Source organism: Phyllostomus discolor, chromosome 1, assembly GCF_004126475.2.
Source record: "Phyllostomus discolor isolate MPI-MPIP mPhyDis1 chromosome 1, mPhyDis1.pri.v3, whole genome shotgun sequence".
NCBI lineage: Eukaryota > Metazoa > Chordata > Mammalia > Chiroptera > Phyllostomidae > Phyllostomus > Phyllostomus discolor.
Window position 1 is genome coordinate 99,979,274 of NC_040903.2, and position 20,311 is coordinate 99,999,584.

The window sequence follows — 20,311 nt, forward strand, 5'->3', positions numbered from 1 at the left end:
GATGGCAGTAGCAGCCACCCCCAACACGCATGTCTCTCTCTACAGTTACGACAGTTGTTCACTTTTTCTCATGCATCATTACTTTCTCCATATGAAATGGATCATTCTCACTGGCACACAAACATACGTTACTGTTACCTCTCTAGACAATAACAAAACCCTCCCACAGTTCTCTATTCCCCTTCAAAATAAAACTCAGAATTGTCACAGCCATTGTTTGTACTTGTTCCTCTCCTACTCTTTGTCTATCCCACTAAGTCAGGTTTCATCCATTCTCCCTTGAGATGGCTCAGTCTTAACAACGTAAACAGAACTCTGCTCATCTTCCTCCATTCACTTCTCCGAGGTACGTGACAGGACTGGCACTTCCTCCTTCTAGAAATAGTTCTTTATCTGCTCTTGGCTTGATAAGGCATCCTCCCCTGGTGTTCTCCTACCCCAGAAACTGGTCCTTCTCAGTCTCTTATTCTGGCTCCTCCTCACTGCCTAACCTCTACCTGGAGAAGCCCTCAAAGCTGGATTTTGTTCCCTTTCTCTTCTCATTTTTACTTTCCCTCTAGGTAACCTTTTATCCAGGCCCCTGGCTTTAAATATCATCAAGAGCCTTGGCTGGTGTAGCTCAGTGGATTGAGCGTGGGCTTGCAGACCAAAGGGTCACTGGTTCGATTCCCAGTCAGGTCACATTCCTGGGTTGCGGGCCAGGTCCCAATAGGAGACATGTGAGAGGCAACCACACATTGATGTGTGGTTCTCTCCTCTTTCTCCTTCCCTTCCCCTCTTGCTAAAAAAAAAAAAATTAAAATTAAAACCTTTATAAAAAATAAATAAAAACTATCAGGACTTTGATACCATATTTGTATTTTAGTGCTGACGTCCTCCCTGAGCTCCAGATTTAGACATCCAACTAAACTCGTAAGTCCTCTCCAAAGACATTTCAAACTGACCTCATCCCACATACTGACCCCATTACATCCCTGGCTCCATCTCATGGAATTCTTCATCCTTTCCTATCAAGCTGTCTGACGGGCTTTCTTTCGGTTCCTCACACAGACTAACTGTATTCTTACACTAGGGCTTCCTATGTGTCCTCCTCTCTACCTAAAATGCTCTTTCTCTGAATCTAAGCTTGGCAAAGATTTTTGCTCAAATGCCACAGCCTCTGTGAGGTCTTCCCTGACTGACATTTCTAAAGAAACCCACCTCAAACGACCCATTTTGTTTTCCTCAGAGCACTTGTCACACTCTAACAGAATCTTATTTATTTTGCATTTTCATGTTTATTATCTGTCCTTTCGTGTAGACTCCAAACACCATGAATGAACGCAACCTTATCGGATACAAACAATAGAATCCTTGTATTATTTACTTTCACCCCAAGCACCTTAAACACAGGAGACATTTTTGATTGAATAGCTATGACAGCAAGTACAATCTCCTGACTATCACCAGCAACACAGACACCTCCACTTCTCACCATTTTCTGTCCCAGGGAATATAGTAAGGGTCTATATGAATGTCAAATTTAAAACATTCCTCATCATAGAAAAAAGTACAGATTAGGAAAATAACAATTACATGTATGCCTTTGTCTCCACAAAAACACTTCAGAATTCACCCAGAAATATAATAATAAAGTCCTCTCTGTTAACAATTAACAATTAGCAAAGCACTAGTATGGTGGGCAAAAGTGTCAACTTTGAGGCTGGACTGCCTGGCCTCGAATCATCTCTGCCACTTGTTAGCAAGGCAACTGTGGGGGAGTCTACTCTCTGAGACTCAGTATTTGTCATCTGTAAAATGGACGAAAGTAACACCAACTGGAGTTGATATGAGGATTAAACCCATTGATCCATTTGGAGTACTCAGATTGGTGCTTAATTCATGATGACGACAACTGACATTATTCATTGCCTTTATTATCATTTTTAATATTCTTACTTAATAATAAAAAGTTAGTGGGAAGGCAATGAATTTGGGGGTCTCAGCTACTAGAAAAGCAAAAGAGAAAGTGAGAATTACATAATATTTTTTAAAAGCATTCTATGAGAAGGTCTTATTATTTAAATAAGAACTTGAATACATACACATGATACAATATTTCAAATACTACTTTGAAATCTAGAGGAGAAAATTGATTTTTAAAAGAAACAAAGTATAATAGATACCTGATAAGTTGTCACAAAATTGGCATACGTTCCAGCAAAAATGTGTTTGATTTGAACATCCACAAGGTCTAAAAGAAAGTCATAAATCCATGCTTATTGTTTTATAAGTAAAAATTTTTTGTTGTAAACCTAAAACTACTCTTAAAAATAGTCTTTAAAAAATCTAATGTATTCCCAAGCCAAATTTACTTATTTATAGGCAACTTATATTCTTCTAAATGGACATGGACTACGAACAGGAGAAAAGATTGTGATCAGGTTACATATCATATATTCACTTAGCCAAAAGCTTAATTTTCATGCACTTGCATCATGAAACCATGCTGATGTGCTTTAAAAGAGGTTTGATTAAATATATTAAAGTGTATTGTTCTGATGCTTAAATAGCTATTTTGGGACCTTCTTTTGTATTACCTTAATCTTTAGACAAGATTACCAAATACTCCGGGAATCACAGCATAAGTAAAAATGTATATTTTACAAATGAAAAAAATAAGCATACTAGATGAACTATAGTTCTGTGCACTCCTTTGAGAGAAAGCTGAATAATACTTTTCTTCTCCGGGGGCATCAATGAACAGAAAATCATGAGTTAGTGGGACCACTCATACCATCAGCAGTAATCAGGCAGCTAATGCCAAAGTTTTCCATCGGGGCCTCCGGATGAGTTAGGCTGTTTGTGCAACTTGATCCATGACCAAAAGATACCACCTGACCAGTAGTGTGGACGTATGCAAGGGTGTGATAACTGTCAGAGAGAGAATACATAAAGCAAAGACCAGGATGCTTACACTTTTTGAGAAAGATGATGTCTCTTAACACACACAAAAATAGACTTATTTTACACTAAGTATGCAGATCCCTTATCACAATGTCAGGGTTAGAAGGTACCAAATGGTGTGGCTAAACAAATGGTAGGTGAATATTAATTTATTACTAACCTTAAACATAGAACATTATCGATGGGTCTTTACTATGGTTTCTATCACTTGTGCATAAATGCAGGTGTTTTATTTTATGAATTAGGTAAATGATACTCAAAGTGTCCTCATAATTAGGTTATATGAAGCTCTGAATATATATGCAAATATACATCATCTTCTACATGCATGAACATGAGATTAATTTTTTTAATCACCTTAAGTAGACAAGTACCACTATTTATGTTATAAACCCACTCCCTGCCCTTGCACCTAGTTGGGCAGCCCATATACAGTAAACTTCCAATAAATTCCTATTAAACAAATTAAATGCCTAGGATGAAAAAGAAATGGGAAAGTTAAACTTTATTTGAAAAGTAAATTTCAGAAAAGAAAGTTATCTATATTTTAGGGTTTTAAAAGTTTTGATAACATTCCATATGAGTTATTTCTAAGTCATAAAATATAACAGTTTCTACTCATGCTAAAAAAAAAAGCCTATTACCTTCCACAGTCTATCTGCGAAACTAGACCATTAATTCTTTCCACCTGTTGTGGACCACTCTTCTTAGCAGTGGGGCTGTGTCCCAGCTGTCCCCAGCTATTGTCTCCAAATGTGAACACTTTCCCATTCTGTCCAAAAAAAAAAAAAAAGAGCAAATTTCAAGAAAGTAACTAAAAAAAGATATGTTTCATAACAGAGTTATATGAGAGCACAGTGTGAAATAATGAGTATATGAGCCCTGCAGGAGGGGCACTGTACTTACTATTTCTAATGATGAATGTAGAGTTAACACATTATACACAAAAAAATCACTGGCACTCCATTAAGAATTAGGAACTTAATACATGTTTGTAGAATAAATGGATGGACAAATGAACCAGTTCAAAAGTAACACTAACATTTATTTATTTGTGCATTCCTCTGAAAATAATCTTTTTTAAAAAGATGATTTTTTTAAAAATTTATTTTTCAGTTACATTAGACATATAATATTTTTAAAAATATTTTATTTATTTTTTAAATAAAAAGGGGAAGAGAAGGAGACAGAGAGGGAGAGAAACATCATTGTATGAGAAACAGTTGACTCTCACACGCCCTCAACCAGGGACCTGGCCTGCTTCTCGGGTATGTGCCCTGACTGGGAATTGAACCAGTGACCTTACAGTTTGCAGGCCAGTGCTCAATCCACTGAGCCACACCAGCCATGGCAGGTCATATGGTAGTTTTCAGTATATCAGCTATCTCCTGCTATTGGGTTCTAATGGGTAGAGGCCAGGGGTGCTGTTTACCACTTTCCAATGCATAAGACAGCCCCATGGCAAAGAATTATTTGGACAAAACATGAATAATACCAAGAAACTGCCCTGGCTACTGTAGCTCAGTGGATTGAGTGCGGGCTGTGAACCAAAGTGTCGCAGGTTCGATTCCCAGTCAGGGCACATGCCTGGGTTGTAGGCCATGACCCCCAGCAACTGCACATTGATGTTTCTCTCTCTCTCTCTCTCTATCTCCCTCCCCTCCCTCTCTAAAAATAAATTTTAAAAATAAAATCTTTAAAAATAATAATAATACCAAGAAACTTTGCAAATCACTTTTGACACATTCAGTCAGTCACAGTACCTTCTCCATATACTGCACAAGCTTTATATATGTTTCAGTTATGTTTTTACTTTCCTTGAGACAATAAAGCATAATATGCCAAAAATGTTGCATATTTTTTTCCGTCTTCAATATTAAAATGGCTGCACAAAAATTCACCAGTTTTGATGTTTTGTTTAATGCACGGTGATATGACAACTGTCACAATACAATCTAACAAAATTGGCCCTGACTGGTGTGGCTCAGTGGATTGAGTGCCAGCCTGTGAACCAAAGTGTTGCTGGTTTGATTTCCATTCTAGGGCACATGCCTGGGTGGCAGGCCAGGTCCCCGGTGGAGGGCATGAGAAAGGCAACCACATATTGGTGTCTCTCTCCCTCTCTTTCTCTCTCCCTTCCCCTCTCTCTAAAAATAAATAAATAAAATAAAATAAATAATCTAACAATATTGTTTTGAATGAAGTTAAAGACAACTAAGTGCTACTAGAGCCATCTTATGGAAAAAAACAAACGAACTTTTTGGCCAACCTATTATCTGTCCACTTTCCCCAACATCATTTATTGAAGAGACTATCTTTACCCTATTGTACATTCTTGCCTCCTTTGTCATAGATTAATTGGCTATATAGCCATGGGTTTATTTCTGAACTCTCTATTCTGTTCACTGAAATATGCATCTGTTTTGATGCTAGTGCCATGCTATTTTGATTATTATAATTTTGTAGCATACTGTATTTTGTTATGTGTATAATGCCCTCCCATGTATAACACACACACATGTTTTTGGCCCAAACTTTCATGGAAAAAATCTTTCCTTTTAATTTCATAATTCAATTATTTATTTATTTATTTATATTTAGAAACAAAACCAATTATGGTATTCCAGTGTATTATTCTGCATACTGATGTCATCATTGCTTTCTAGAGGTACACTTTTAATGCATAAACATAAAAAAAGAACTAAAAACATTTATATAGACATGGAGTTAGTACTACCTGTGTGTAATGTGCATCCTTACTTCCCTCAAAAATTTGGGCAAAAAGTATGTATTATACACAGCATAATACAGGTAATTTGATACCAGGTAGCATGATACCTGCAACATTTTTCTTCTTTCTCATGACTATTTTAGCTATTCAAAGTCTTTTGTGGTTCTACATAAATTTTAGGATTATTTGTTCTAGTTCTATAAAAAATGCCATTGGTATTTTGATAGGGATTGCATTGAATCTATAGATTGCCTTCAGTAGTATGGACATCTTAACTATGTTAATTTTTCCTACCACTAGGACAGTATATACTTCCATTTATTTGTATTTCCTTCAGTTTTTTTCTTTACTGTCCCACAATTTTCTGAGCATAGGTATTTTACCTCCTTTAAACTTATTCTTAGGTATTTTTTTGATGCAATTGTTTTCTTAATTTTTCTTTCTTATAGTTCATTATTGGTGTGTAAAAATGCTACCAATTTTTGAATATTAATTTTGTATCCTGCTAAAACTGAATTCATTTACCAGTTCTAATAGTTTTTTGTTGGCATCTTTAGAGTTATATCTATATAGTATCATGTCATCTATAAATAATGACAGTTTTACTTCCTTTTTTCTGATTTGGTTAAGTTTTATTTCTTTTACTTGTTTGATTGTTGTTGCTAGGACTTCCAGTAATATGTTGAGTAAGAGTGGCAAAAGCAGACATCCCTGTCTTGTTCCTGATCTTAAAGAAAAAGCTGTCAGCTTTTCACTACTAAGTATGATGTTAGCTATGGGTTTGTCATCTATTGTCTTTATTATGTTGAAATATGTTCCCTCTACTCTACTTTGCTAAGAGTTTTTTATCATAAGTCAATGTGGATTTTTTAAATGCCTTTTCTGCATCTATTGATACAATCCTATGATTTTTATCCTTCATTTTGTTTATGTGGTGTATCACATTAACTGAGTTGCAGATATTGAACCAAGTTGGCATCCCAGGAATAAATCCCACCTGATCATGGTGTATGATCTTTTTAAGATATTGCTGAATTTGGTTCGCTAATATTCTGTTGAGGATTTTTCCATTTATATTCATCAGGGATACTGACCTATAATTTTCTCTTTTTTTGTAGTGCCTTCGTCTACTTTTGGTGTCAGGGCAATATTGGCCTTCTCACCTTTTCAAATTTTTGCAATAGTTTAAGAAGTACAAGTATTAATTCTTTGAATGTTTGGTAAAACTCACCTATGAAACCATCTGATCTAGGACTTTTGTTTGTTGGGAGTTTTTTGATTACTGATTTGATTTCATTCGTTGTTATTGGTCTGTTCAGATTTTGTTTCATCCTTGAAGATTATATGGTTTTAGGAATTTATCCATTTCTTCCAGGTTATCCAATTTGTTGGCATATAGTTGTTCATAGTATTTTCTTATAATCCTTTGTATTTCAGTGGTGCTACTTGTCACTTCTCTTTCATTTCTAATTTTATTTGAGCCCTCTTTCTTCTTTTCTTAATGAGTCTGGCTAAAAGTTCATCAGTTTTACCTTTTATCTTTTTACCTTCCAAAGAACAAGGTCTTGACTTCATTGATCCTTTTTATTGTTTTTCTTTTAATATCTATTTCACTTATTTCTACTCTTACCTTTATTATTTCCACCCTTTCTACTCATTTTGAGTTTTGTTCTTCGTTTTCTAACTCCTTTAGGTGTAAGTTTAGATTGTTTATTTTAGGTTTTTCTTGTTTCTTGAAGTAGGCCTGAATTACTATAAATTTCCCTCTTAGACTGTGTCTCATAACTTGGGTCACTGTGTTTTCCTTTTTATTTGTCTCAAGGTACCTTCAAAAGATGATTCTTGATTAAAACAACTCTAGCTTTCCCTTGTCAACTAAGAATAATGTAATCCAAACATGCCTTTAAAATAATAAAACTTGTTTTAGATATTTAGTTTTTAAATAAACATTACAACTACGCAGTTTTCAAATTTATTCCTTATGGCTATGGAGAAAATCTATCACAACGGAATATACTGTATGGTCAGTACCCGAGGAGGAGGAAAACTTTCAGGAAGCCAGCTCATATCTAACGATTGAGAAGTGAAACAAAATATGTTCTAGTCGGTAATGTGGGTTATTGAAAACTGTAAAAATTACTTTCTGCTTCTATAATCTTATCTGTGAACTACATTATGAATAATTGCTAATAGGACTATCTCCTCTGTTAATCTAATTTAGTGAGTACCTAAAAATATACTCTAAAGCTGAAATTACCTTTTGTTATAGGATCTTGAAAACATGGTTTATACTGGGCTAACATCTTCTCTCATATATTTGTACACTGAATGGATATGCTGAGATACTGATCCACATCTTGTTTTCAAAAATAATCAGTAACTGTACCTTATGGTAACATTTGTCTTGGGTTTTAAAAAATAGCAAGACATTTTTGATTACCTGGGTAAGCACTGCAGTGTGTTCATAGCCACAGCTGATATAAATCACACCTAGACTCTTCAGTGCACCAACTGAATAAGGCTTGTACCTTTGCACTGCTGAAAGAACGCAGAATTTTTAGACTATAAGAAGCAGAATCAGATATCATGAGTTTTTATATTATTATACTTTTCATAGTTTTATTACCTTATAATTCATTAACATAATTTTTAGAAGTATTTTTAATCAGAAGTATTATAAAACAAAGGGAAAGCCCTGATTTAGAAAAGGAAAGGAAAGAAAAGAAAAGCAGTCTTTTAGCATTTATTTCTGGAAACTATTGGGTTGGCCTAAAAGTCTATATGGTTTTCTCTGTAAAATAAAAGACACATATTTCATTTTCACCAATAACTTTATTGATTTGGATATTTTGAGATATATTGGCTATCTACCACATGGTATAATGTTGATTGTTCTTCATTAATGTCTCGATTTGATCCCTATCAGTTTCAACTTGTCTACCTGACTGTAGACCATCGTCCAGTGAGAAATCTCCACCAGGAAACTTCACAACCACTTTAGACACGTTTGTAGTCACAGCACCTTCTCTACACAATGCACAAACTTTTTTACATTTCAGTATGTCTTTACCTTTCTTAAATAATAAATAAAGTATAATATGCCTAAAATGTTGTGTATTTTCTTCTATCTTCAATATTGAAATGGCTACACAAAAATTCACCAACTTTGATCAGTTTTTTTAAAAAAGCACACTGATGTGACAGCTGTCACAATACAATCCAACAAAATTGTTTTGAATGAAGTTAAAGACAACTAAGAACTACTAGAGCCATCTTACAGAAAAAAAACAAACAAACTTTTTGGCCAACCCAACATTTACTCTTCAGGAATGCTTGAGTCTATTGCCCTGGAGAGCCAAGCTTCAAGACCTTTTTCCTAATCATAGTGTTATCATGTTGTATTCATTTCTGTCACACAGTACATATTCTGTGAATATATAATAATAATTTAGAAAATACAAGAACCTAATTCATTTTGACAATGTTAAATGAAATTAGATGTAAGTGCTCAGCATGGTACTAGCACTTAACCGGTACTAGATATATGTTAGCTAAATGAAGAAAACTGAACAGGGAACAGGGTCCACGGGGAAGAATTCACAATAAGTTTTGTTTAAAGTACAGGTGACAAACACAAGGCCTGTGGGCCAAGTCTGGCTCTCCACTTTGTTTTATCTAGCCCGGCACCTTGTTTTTGCTTGGCAGCAGTGTTGAACTCTTCATTTAAATGTTAAGCAGTAGTTACATTTATACAGTCCTAAAATTACATTTGGCCCTTAAAAGGCAACCGTGAGGCTGATGTGGCCCCGGTGAAAATGAGTTTGATACCCCTGGTTTAAAGGTTTCCAGAGGAACTGGTTGCTTCCCCTACCGCTAGCAGGCTTCTAACCCAGCGGTTCCCAAACTTTGCTGCACATTGGAATCCACCTGTGGGATCTTTATTAATGATTGATGCCTGGCTTCCATCCCCAGACATCCTGATTAATTGGTATAGGGTCCAATGCAGACATTGGGATTTTGGGATGCTCTTGTGGTAGACAGAATAACAGCCTCCTAAAGATGTCCACATTCTTTTCCCAGAGCCTGAGAGTATGTTAGGGTGCATGTCAAAGGGGAGTTAAGGAAGCAGATGGAATTCAAGTTGCTAATAGTTGACCTTAAAACAGGGAGATCACAGGGTCATTTCACTGAAGAAAAGGGAAGTTGAAGAGTCAGTGTTAGAGTATGTGACTTGAGAAAGACTTACCCAGCCATTGCTGGCTCTGAAAAAGAAAGGGGGCTGTAAATGAAGGAAGCAGGTAGTCTCCAGAAGCTAGTCTAGAGAAGGCAAAAAAAATGACTCCTGTCCTACAGCATCCAGAAAGGAACACAGTCCTGCTGACACCTTGATTTTAGCTCAGTGAGACCTGGGTTAGACTTCACACCACCAGAACAATAAGAGAGTAAATCTGTGTTGTTTAAGCTACAAAAGTCTGTGGTAATTTGTTACAGCAACTATCAAAAATTAACATCGCACTGGCTGGTGTGGCTCAGTGAATTGAGTGCTGGCCTGTGAACCAAACGATCACTGGCTCAATTCCTAGTCAGGGCACATGCCTAGTTGTGGGCCATGTTCCCAGTAGGGGGCGTGTGAGAGGCAACCACACATTGATCTTTCTCTCCCTTTCTTTCTCCCTCCCTTCCGCTCTCTAAAAATAAATAAATGAAATCTTTAAAAAAAATTAATATAACCCTCCAGGTGATTCTAATGTGCCATCAAGTTTGGGAACCATTGTTCACACCATCGATACTGCCCCTTGCAGAGTTGGTCCTCCAACCAAGAAGAAAGAATAATTTAGTGCAGGAACAAGACTATCTCCTTACCTGGGGCCTTTCCCGTAAGGGCCAGCTGCCCTGCATTGTTGTTTCCCCAACCAAATGAAGTCCCAGAGAGAGACAGAGCAAAGCTGTGGCTCCCTCCTGCAGCCACCTGAGCCAGTGGGATCCCCTCCAGGGACCTCACCCTCTGCGGGCTGGCCTGGGAGGGAACCTCCCTCCCCAGGCCCAGCTGCCCATGGCTGTTTTTCCCCCATGAAAACACTTGGCCATCTACAAAAATAGAGAAGAGAAATTCAGAATTGCACACACTTTGGAATACCAAATTCAAATAGAAATTACCACCCTAATTCTAAAAATCTTTAAAGAATAAAACAGGGATAAAGGTTAAAGTGTTCTGATTAGAGGCAAGGGGGATGGATGGTCAAGATCACCTTCAAAAATCTCTTCCAACCACATCTGCTCCTCTTCTTCCAAGTAAAGGGCACCTGTGCTCTTTTAGGTGCTCTGGCCAAAAACCTTGGGAGTCATCCTTAACTTTTCTCTCTTTTACACTCTCCAACCCAGCAGATCCTAAGCCTCTACCTTCAGAGTTTATCCAGAATCCAACCACTTCTCACTTCCCCACTGTTAGCATCTTAGCAGCCAGGTCACCGTCATTTACATCCTGGAAAATTACAATAGCACTTCGCTGGACTCCCAAGTTCCACCTTTGTCCCCAGCAGTCTGTTCTCCAAAGAGCAGCCAGAGTGATCTTTTAAAAATATGTCAGATTGAACACTTCAGGAATTTCTAGTTTATTCAGTAATAGTCTGATTCTTACCATGGCTCACAAGCCCTGCGTCCCCATGACTCCCCACAACCTCATCTCCCCCCTTGCTCCTGACTTTCCAGATCCCCTGCTGTTGCTGATCACACCACTTGGCATCACCACCTTTGTGTTTGGATCATTTTTCTGGATCACGGCCTTACCATCATGTTTCCCTCCCTCTCTTCCTTTTAGTCTCTGCTCATATAAGAGCTTCCCTGACCTCCTTTATAAATAGAAAGACCTATTTCCTATAACTAAGTACTTGCGCTCTGTCCCTTACTCTGACTCACTTTTTTTCATGCCTCTTATCTCTGTCTGTTAAACTATATAACTATTTTTCTCTGTGTTTAAGGTTCATTTCCCTACTTCCCCTCAGAATGTTAGCTCCACAAAAGCAGGATCTTAGGTTTGTCAACTGCTATATTCCTCTTTGCTGGAAACATTGTAGGCATTTGATAAATATTTGTGAAATGACTTTACAGGGGGGGAAAACCAACATTTTATGTTGAATTTGACCAGAGATGGATAATTAATATCACTTCAAAAATAAAGCTGTTCTAATGCTTAATTAGTTGCCTAGAGAAATGCCAACACATCTCAGGTTTTTATGTTATTATATCTAATTTTTATTTTGAACTCTTCTAAGTTACTTGTATCACTGAAAAGAATTTTTGACAATGCACCGAAAAGAATTTTTGACAGTGCACTCTCATGAAAGTGTATGAGAACTCACAGTTCACCATCGCAAATGCATCAGGTGCTGGGTTCTACACAGCTTTTACATTCCAGACCAATGTGAAGACTAATCAGTACTCCAGGGAAATAATTCAAATCATTTCAGTAAGTAAGAAGGACCATTTGTGACAACATGAATGCACTTTGAGGACATATGCTAAGTGAAATAAATCAGACAAAGACAAATATGGTAATCTCACTTATAATGTGGAATCTTTTTTTAAAAAAGCTCAAGGATGCCAAGAAAAAATTAGTGGTTGCTGAGGGTTGGGAGTAAAATGGGTAAAAGGAGTCAAGGTACAAACTTCCAGTTGTAAAATAAGTCATGAAGATGTAATGTGCAGCATAGCAACTAGAGTTAATAATACTGTATTGCATATTTGAAAGTTGTTAAGGGAATAAATCTTAAAAGTTCTCATTATAAGAAAAAAAATTCTGTTACTATGTATGGTGACAGATATTAGCTAGACTTACTGTGTACAAAGTCTTATTTGTTTACAGTGTGTACAAACTTTAAATTGTTATGTTTTACACCTGACACTAAATAATGTATGTGAATTATACCTCAATAAAAATATAAATTTTCTAATTTTCAAAAAGAAGAAAATAAACTAATATTTATTGTATTGTGTACCTTCCCTCACTAAATCTTTTTTTTTCTTTTTTTTTTAATATTTTATTTACTTATTTTTAGAGAGGGAAGGGAGGGAGACAGAGAGAGAGAGAGAGAGGGAGAGAGAGAGAGAAACATCAATGTGCGGTTGCTGGGGGTTATGGCCTGCAACCCAGGCATGTGCCCTGGCTGGGAATCGAACCTGGGACACTTTGGTTCCCAGCTCACGCTCAATCCACTGAGCTACGCCAGCCAGGGCCTCACTGAATCTTCTTAACAACCTTTAATTAGGCATCAATTTTCCTACAGATGAGAAAATTGAGACTCAGGAAAGTCAAATAACTTGCCTTAGGTCAAAGAGCTAGAAATGGTTGGTAGAAGGAATCACACTAAGCCGTGGATTGTCCTGGTTGCACAGTCTACATGGCACAGTGATTAAGCACTTAGGGTTGGGATATAAACAAATATAGGTTCAAATCCCACCTCTTCTATTAGTGTGTGACATTAGGCAAATTAGTGCATGTCTCTGAACCCAAATGTCCTCATTTCTGAAGTGAGGATATGAGTAATACCTAGCTTCTATGTTTCAGGTGATTACATGAGAAACACATGGAAAGCATTTAACAGTGACTGTCACATAGAAGGCAATGGCCCCTGCAGTACAATTGCAATTATGCATAAGAAACCACCCAAGGGGCATGCAAATGATACATGTCTCTTGACGGGGAAAAGAATATGCCACTTTGGGATAAGGATTATTTTGAGCTGAAGGCAATTGAGAATTAATGGATGCAAAAACAGTTCTCTGCCCTCCCTTTATCCACCCAAAACAAGGCACCCATTTCCTTTTGTGAAAGTGTCCTCTCCTGTCCCAGGAGTGGGAGAAGGACTCATCACAGAGTTGAAGAGTCAGCACTGACATGAGGGTGCACAAACAGTCCTGACCAAAATAACTCTCACTTTCCATTAGTTTCTCCCACATATTTCCAAGTCAGATGCCCAGTTTAGCTCTCCTAACCCAAACCTCCTCTCCTTTGTTAAAATGGTATATGAGCCCCAGAACTTAACCACATCTTGAGTATTACTTCTTTAAGAAGTAAAGTACCAATAAAAATTTTATGCCTTTTCTGTTAGTAATCTGTCATTTCTTAAATTTGTAGCCCCCTGGGTTCTCAGCCTAAGAAGGTGAAGGAAAGTGTTTCCTCCCTGGCACTCTCCATTGAGAAATTTGGCCAGAGAATGGTCAAAGGATTGGGGGTGTTGATAGAAAAGATGTAGAGTCGTGAGTTTGACATCTTGACCTCTCTTTCTTTGATCCAAGTATTGTACAAAATATAAATAGGCCTTTGCCCTCTGAGTTTGCCAGTGTAGACAAGCATTCAGCATAAAGGGCAAAGTGCTGGAAATAAAACCACTTCTGAGTTCTGAGAGAATCAGCCAATCAGGTCATATAAACAGAGACAGCAGTGAAATATGAATTAGGCACTACCTAGAGTATAACACAAAGAAAATTGAAAAAATATGAAGAACAACACATCTTATGAAATCTGAAAAGTTAAAATCTTCTTAATGTGTTAAAATGAACCTCAATACATCAAAAATCAACAGATATCATTTGTATTCAAAAAATTATTTTTTAGTGACACTTAGGAGATCCAAAAAGCCTTTTTTTTACCTTCTGATAATGCCAGGGAATGGTAGTCTCCACAAGAAACTTGTATTATTTTTTTATCAGTCAGAGTTTTTATCTTCCTATAAGAAAAATGATATAAAATCTATTAATCCTTCTTTAGATTGGATTGTCAAGTGAACTACAGATCTCAATACATTTGGTGTAGGAAAACAATTTTATGTTCCTGTATTTCTGTAGTAGCTTTTTTCCAAAAACTCTGAACTATTTTTTTTTAATTTATTGATTTGAGAGAAACAGAGACATCACTTTGTTGTTCTACTTTATTATGCATTCATTGGTTGATTCTTGCATGTGCCCTGACTGGGGATAGAACCAGTAACCTTGGCATATCAGAACAATGCTCTAACCAACTGAGCTACCCAGCCAGAGCAAGCTCTGAACTGGGTAGTTCCAAACACTGTTTTTAATACAACATCAACATGTACAAAGGTACAGGGCAGAATCCAAAACAGTATGTAATGTATAAGTGATTTTTACTGGACTTTTAATGTATTATTTACTGTACTAACTTATATACTTATTGGCCTAAAAGAATAAATTTCTTCACACACATATAGCACAGAACTTTAGATTTTAGAGACCACTGTCACCTATGTCGCCTAATCTAAGTGCTGCAAGATAAATAAACCATTGGGTTGAATTGTCATTTTTATGGATCAAAACATAACTATCAACTATCAGCACTTTCATATGATTGAACCTAGTAGAACTCAAAGAGGTCAAATAAGTTTTAAACTATAGAACTAGACTCAAACCTTGTTCTTTCCATTTCAAGTTCAATGATCATTCTCCCAAGCCACAGCGATTTCTCACAAGATATTAATAACCACAGGGAATAAAAAGGTAACTTCATAGTATTAAAAAACATGCTTTTGAACACTTTCAAAGCATGTAATTCATGAACACAAAATTCAGACTGCTTGTCATAGTATTTGCCCTGGAAATCTCTTTGTGAGGATATAATTTTTTCTCCATTTTACTAAGTAAGATATTGGGACCCAGTAGCTTATAACAAAAAGGTTACGTTGGGAGAAAAACTTTTTCATTTCCAGTCTGGGTGCTGTTATTGGGGACCTGCAGTTAATTGACCATAGACAGATTATCAGGAGAAAAAGACATGGTTTATTTATATACACATGTGGGAGCTCCCAGTAGTAAAAACTTTGTGGAATAACCTGAGTAAAGGTTTATATATTTCAACAGAGCAAAAACAGGGGTTGGGGGTTAGAACTTCCATGGGAGAGTGTTGGGAACTGCCCTGCCTGGTTTCAGAAGCTGTAACTCCCCCATGACTAAGGCTGAGTGAGTGACCTTCGGACCAGAAGCTGGTAAGGAGACAAAGCTTATCTCCCTGGCAGGAGTGCCACTTCTGCTTCTTTTACTTCATCCATAACTGGTCCCCAGTGCTTGATTGGTTAGCCAATGATGGGTAAGATTCCCCAAGGGGGGAATGACCTAAGACAGGCACAATCCCGGGGAGGCCCCAGGGAAAGACTTGGGGAGCTATGGAGAATGCGGATGATGGACTCTTGCCCCTTGGCTTTGACAAAGCCTGAGTCCTCAGTCTGTCTGTGAGACATCTCCTAATCTCACGGTTGCCTTACTTCCCCTGCCTGACTTAAGCCTGAAACAATGACAGAGGATGGTGCAGCCCTGTGCTGGAAAGCGGGGACTCCCCGGGTGATCAGGCCTAAGAAAGAATGCATAAAATCCTGTGAAAACTGCTTTGCTAAGAATGCTCTCAATTAAATGGTAAGGGTTGGAGCAGGAAATGAGTTTGTTTCCCAAAGTTTTGTAGCCCTTTAGCTAACAGACCCTGACTCAGAATAGGCCCTCAGAGTTCTCTGTATGTTATCTATTGTTTGATCCTTACTGCCTGACAATGACTGATGAGCTTTACCTGTATTCCTGTGCAAATTGAAAGCCAATAAAAACCTGTCAAGGCAAGGATGGGGGCGCTCTCCTCTTGAGAGAGTGGCCAGGCTGCTCTGAGGCACTCTCTGCTTGAGAGAGTAGCTGTGCCATCCCTTTTCCTCCACAGGACTCAGTAGTCCGTGTGAATTTGTCTCATATCTCATCCATAACGCCGTGGACATTGTGGGCCGGTGACCACATCAGGAGAGTATGGAAGGTTCCACTGGGCTTTTGGATGCTGACTGGACAGTCTGTCTTCATAGCTGCTGAATTCACAGGAAACTTCCTGCCAGAATGGTTAGGGGCCACTGAATTTTAGTAGGTACTGTTTTTAGTCAGAAAGGGAAATTCAGATAAGATTGCTTTCTGCATCTTCAGTAGCTCAAATGTTTTCACTTTAAAATAATCTTCACACAAACTCTGGGAGTCCAAGTGGTATAAAGTTATTTCTAATAGATTAGATTATGTTCAAAGGGTCACAGTTTCTCATTTCTCCATGCCCTTCTCCATCATAGGACTCTAAATAATAATTGGTGTTTTAAGTTTTTTCCTGCCTCCTTCCTCACTACACTGTAATGGTTGAGGTTAAAGACTGTGTTTGTCATGGTCATCTTTGTACCCTGGCATCTTGCATGCTGCCTGGCATGTGGAATTCAAAAATATTGACTGACTGACTGGATGGATGGATGGATGGATGGATGGATGGATGAATGAATGAATGAATGAGTTGAAATACTTACTTAGGAGTAAAAATTATTTCCTTAAATTCTTCAGTCCCCAGCTGTCCTTCAGAACCAGCTCCCCATGCAAAGACCCTTCCTTTGTGACAAACAGCCAGGGAGTGCTCCTTCCCGCAGCTCACAAGAACAACCTGTAGAGTTTCTAATGCCTTAATGAGCCCTTTGGGAACAAAAACAAAACAAAACAAAACTAAAACTCCACAGATTAATTTAATAGTAAGTTTAAGACAGTACTTATCTTTAAAAAGAAGGGTCATTCGGATTGCTTGTCTCTTCCAATGGGCTTTTAAATCAAGGCTAAAGTCCATGCTAAAGGTGGGAAGGAATTAACTTATTGTGTGTTATACTGTCTTTATAGGAATATAATATACCTGATATTCAGAAGAGTGGGAGTAGTGAAGGAGGGGAACCTGTAGGAACTAGGATACTTGAGCTAGTGTTTTTTTCTACCATGGTGGTAGCAAAACCCAGCAAAATAAAGGGAGCCGGAGAGAAGATGGGATTGATTCCACCCTACTCTTCAGGATTCCCTGCCTTGAATAGTGAGAAGAGGGAATCCCTTGCTCAGCAGGAAGCAAGCAGGATGCTTGTCTCAGGAGTATGGAGAGGTAGACACCAGATCTTCTCACAACAAAGAGTGCAGTAACATGCCTCTAAATGAGCCAGATGTGCCCGCCAATGAAAACCTGATCACATTTCTCGACAAGCCAGTCTAGACTGTCTCCCAAAGTGTTGTCTCTGAATTATCAAAGGTTTGTAGTTAAGTATATCATTATCAGTAAAGTTTTAGTTAACACTTAAGTTTTCTTAAAAATTTTGTGATCTTATCCTTTTCAATGGCTTACTTTCAAACTGTGCAACAGTAAAAAAATTCCCAAAGATTTATGCACTCACCGAGGTAGAAACTGGTACCACCTTCCTGAAGAACACCTTGGCATTAAATACCATGTTGCCCCTCATTTCCACCTGAAGGGGATCAGGGTTTGCCACACAAGAATATGCCACTTCAGCATAAGGATTATTTTGAGCAAAAGGCAATTGAAAATCAATAGATGAAAGGAGTGTTCTCTTCCCTCCCCTTATCCTCCTAAAAGAAAGGCATAAATCTTCCTAGTGAAGGTGTCCCCCTCTCCTGCACCAGCAAGAGTGACTCTCATCATCAGAGCTGGCACTGAGATAAGTCTGTGTAACAGCCCTTAGTAAAATAACCTTTGTCTTCCACCAGTTTCCTGCATATACTTCCCCACAATTGATCATCCCTCAAAGCCCAAACCCCATATTTTTGTTAAAATTGCAAATAAGCCCCTGGGTCTAACGATTTCTTGAGTTTAATTTCTTTTCTGTGAACTTCTGTGCACCAAAAATATTAATGAAATTGCATGGCTTTTCTCTTGTGAATTTGTCTTTGTCATTTTAGTTTGCAGGTCCTTATGACCTGAATTAAAAGAATGGAGGAGAAATTTTTGCTCCCAGACAGTACTCTTAAACTTTATTCTGAGTATGTAATCAGAAATTTTGTCAAATATTTACCTACACTAATGTCGAACAGAGTATTACTTATAAAAGCCCCTCATGAAAAAACAAAACAAAACAAAACTAATTTCCACAAAAGGACAATAATTAGGCCCTGGCTGGCGTAGCTCAGTGGATAGAGCGCAGGCTGCAAACCAAAGTGTCACAGGTTCGATTCCCAGCCAGGGTACATGCCTGGGTTGCAGGCCATAACCCCCAGCAACCGCACATTGATGTGTGTGTGTGTGTGTGTGTGTGTCTCTCTCTCTTTCTTTCCCCCCTTCCCTCTCTAAAAATAAATAAATAAAATCTTTAAAAAAAAAGGACAATAATTAAATTGTACTCTGAGAGCCTGGAATGTTATGCAACAATTTAAAATACATTTTCAAAAATACATAATGAAAGGCAGTTCATGATACTATATTTGGTGAAAATGCAGTTTACAGAATTGCAGAAATGCAGTATACAATATAAATACTGAGTATACAAACTGTATAATGACATGATATTATAAAGATTAAATATATAATGCAAAGAAGCAAAAAGGTAATCCATCAAAATATTAGGAGTTGTTTTTGGGTGTTGGAATTATAGGCAATTTCTTCCCCTGTGTTTCTACAATTATTAGTAATGATAAAAATGCTATTTTGTACATTTTTTTAATATTAAGAAAAAAAAACTGGGAACCAAAGTGTCCCAGGTTCGATTCCCAGCCAGGGTACATTCGTGGGTTGCAGGCCATAACCCCCAGCAACCGCACATTGATGTCTCTCTCTCTCTCTCTCCCCCCCCTTCCCTCTCTAAAAAAATAAATAAATAAAAATTAAAAAAAAATATTAAGAAAAAAAGGCGCCCTAGGGTATTTGTGAGGGAGTTACAGGTGCAAAACCCACAAACCACATTTGAAAGGTCACTGCTTCAGAGATTCGCCGCAGGCAAGGATTAAAAGGCAAGTGGGAAGTACCACATCGTTGATCAGGGGAGAGCGGTCCTGTTCGGCTGGGCACACAGTTCCTCTTTCAGTTTTTCTTTGAAGAATTGGAAACCGAAACTAACCCGAGGATTGCCGGAAAGTGAAACTGCAGGAGTTGCGCTCCTGCCGGAGTTGGTGCTGAGAGCGGTTCTGGCCAGCTGTAGCCCCAGAGGACCCAAGGGTCCCAGCGCCCCCACCTGCCTGGCGCCGCGTCCCACACCACTGTCCCGGTGCTCACCTGGATGGTCACCACGCTCCACGCCCCTCCGGCCCAGCTGGCCCCGGCTGTTGTCTCCGCACGAGTGGACCGTGCCATCACTCAACAGTAGCAGCGAGTGGCGCTCCCCGCAGGCCGCCTGCCGCAGGTCGGTGCCCCGCATTGGCGCCCGGCGCTGCAGCTTCCTGGAGCGGGCGCCCCAGTAGAAGTACATCCCGCTCCCGTGCCGGGCTGCCTGCTCGAGTCTGGCTGCTCGGTCTCCACCGGCTCCCGAAGACTAGTGACAGGTGGTAGGATGAGTCAGTCCTACCCTGGCCTCACCCTGTGGTGGACCCTCCCCAAGAGGACTGCCCTGGCGCCCTACGTCATCCGGACACCTCCCCGCTGATGACTTTCGGGGCACAAATACTTAAAGCCAGGAGCGCCAAGTGCTGAGGAGCAGCAGAGAGCGACTCCGGAGGAAGAGTACCTCGAGTTACACCCTAGTAAGCCACTTATGAGCTGTGTGACATCGAGCAAGTGACTTCATGACTCTGTGCCTCACCTACCACGTCTGTGAAACGTGGACAGTAAAACAGCAAGTCTAATATGCTAGGACAATTTAATAGATA

The 20,311-nt window shown here is 38.6% G+C and overlaps 1 protein-coding gene across 1 annotated transcript in view; it reads right to left on the reverse strand.

The window, feature by feature from the left end:
• The window catches only part of HERC6 (HECT and RLD domain containing E3 ubiquitin protein ligase family member 6), a 64,160-nt gene extending 44,107 nt beyond the window's left edge, over positions 1-20,053 (reverse strand). The window contains 8 exon segments of the mRNA XM_036026668.1: positions 2,166-2,233; positions 2,777-2,913; positions 3,591-3,718; positions 8,118-8,212; positions 10,541-10,765; positions 14,327-14,403; positions 16,999-17,158; positions 19,722-20,053. Coding sequence (XP_035882561.1) covers positions 2,166-2,233; positions 2,777-2,913; positions 3,591-3,718; positions 8,118-8,212; positions 10,541-10,765; positions 14,327-14,403; positions 16,999-17,158; positions 19,722-19,914 — 1,083 coding nt within the window. The 5' untranslated portion in view covers positions 19,915-20,053.
• Positions 20,054-20,311: the final 258 nt, after the last annotated feature.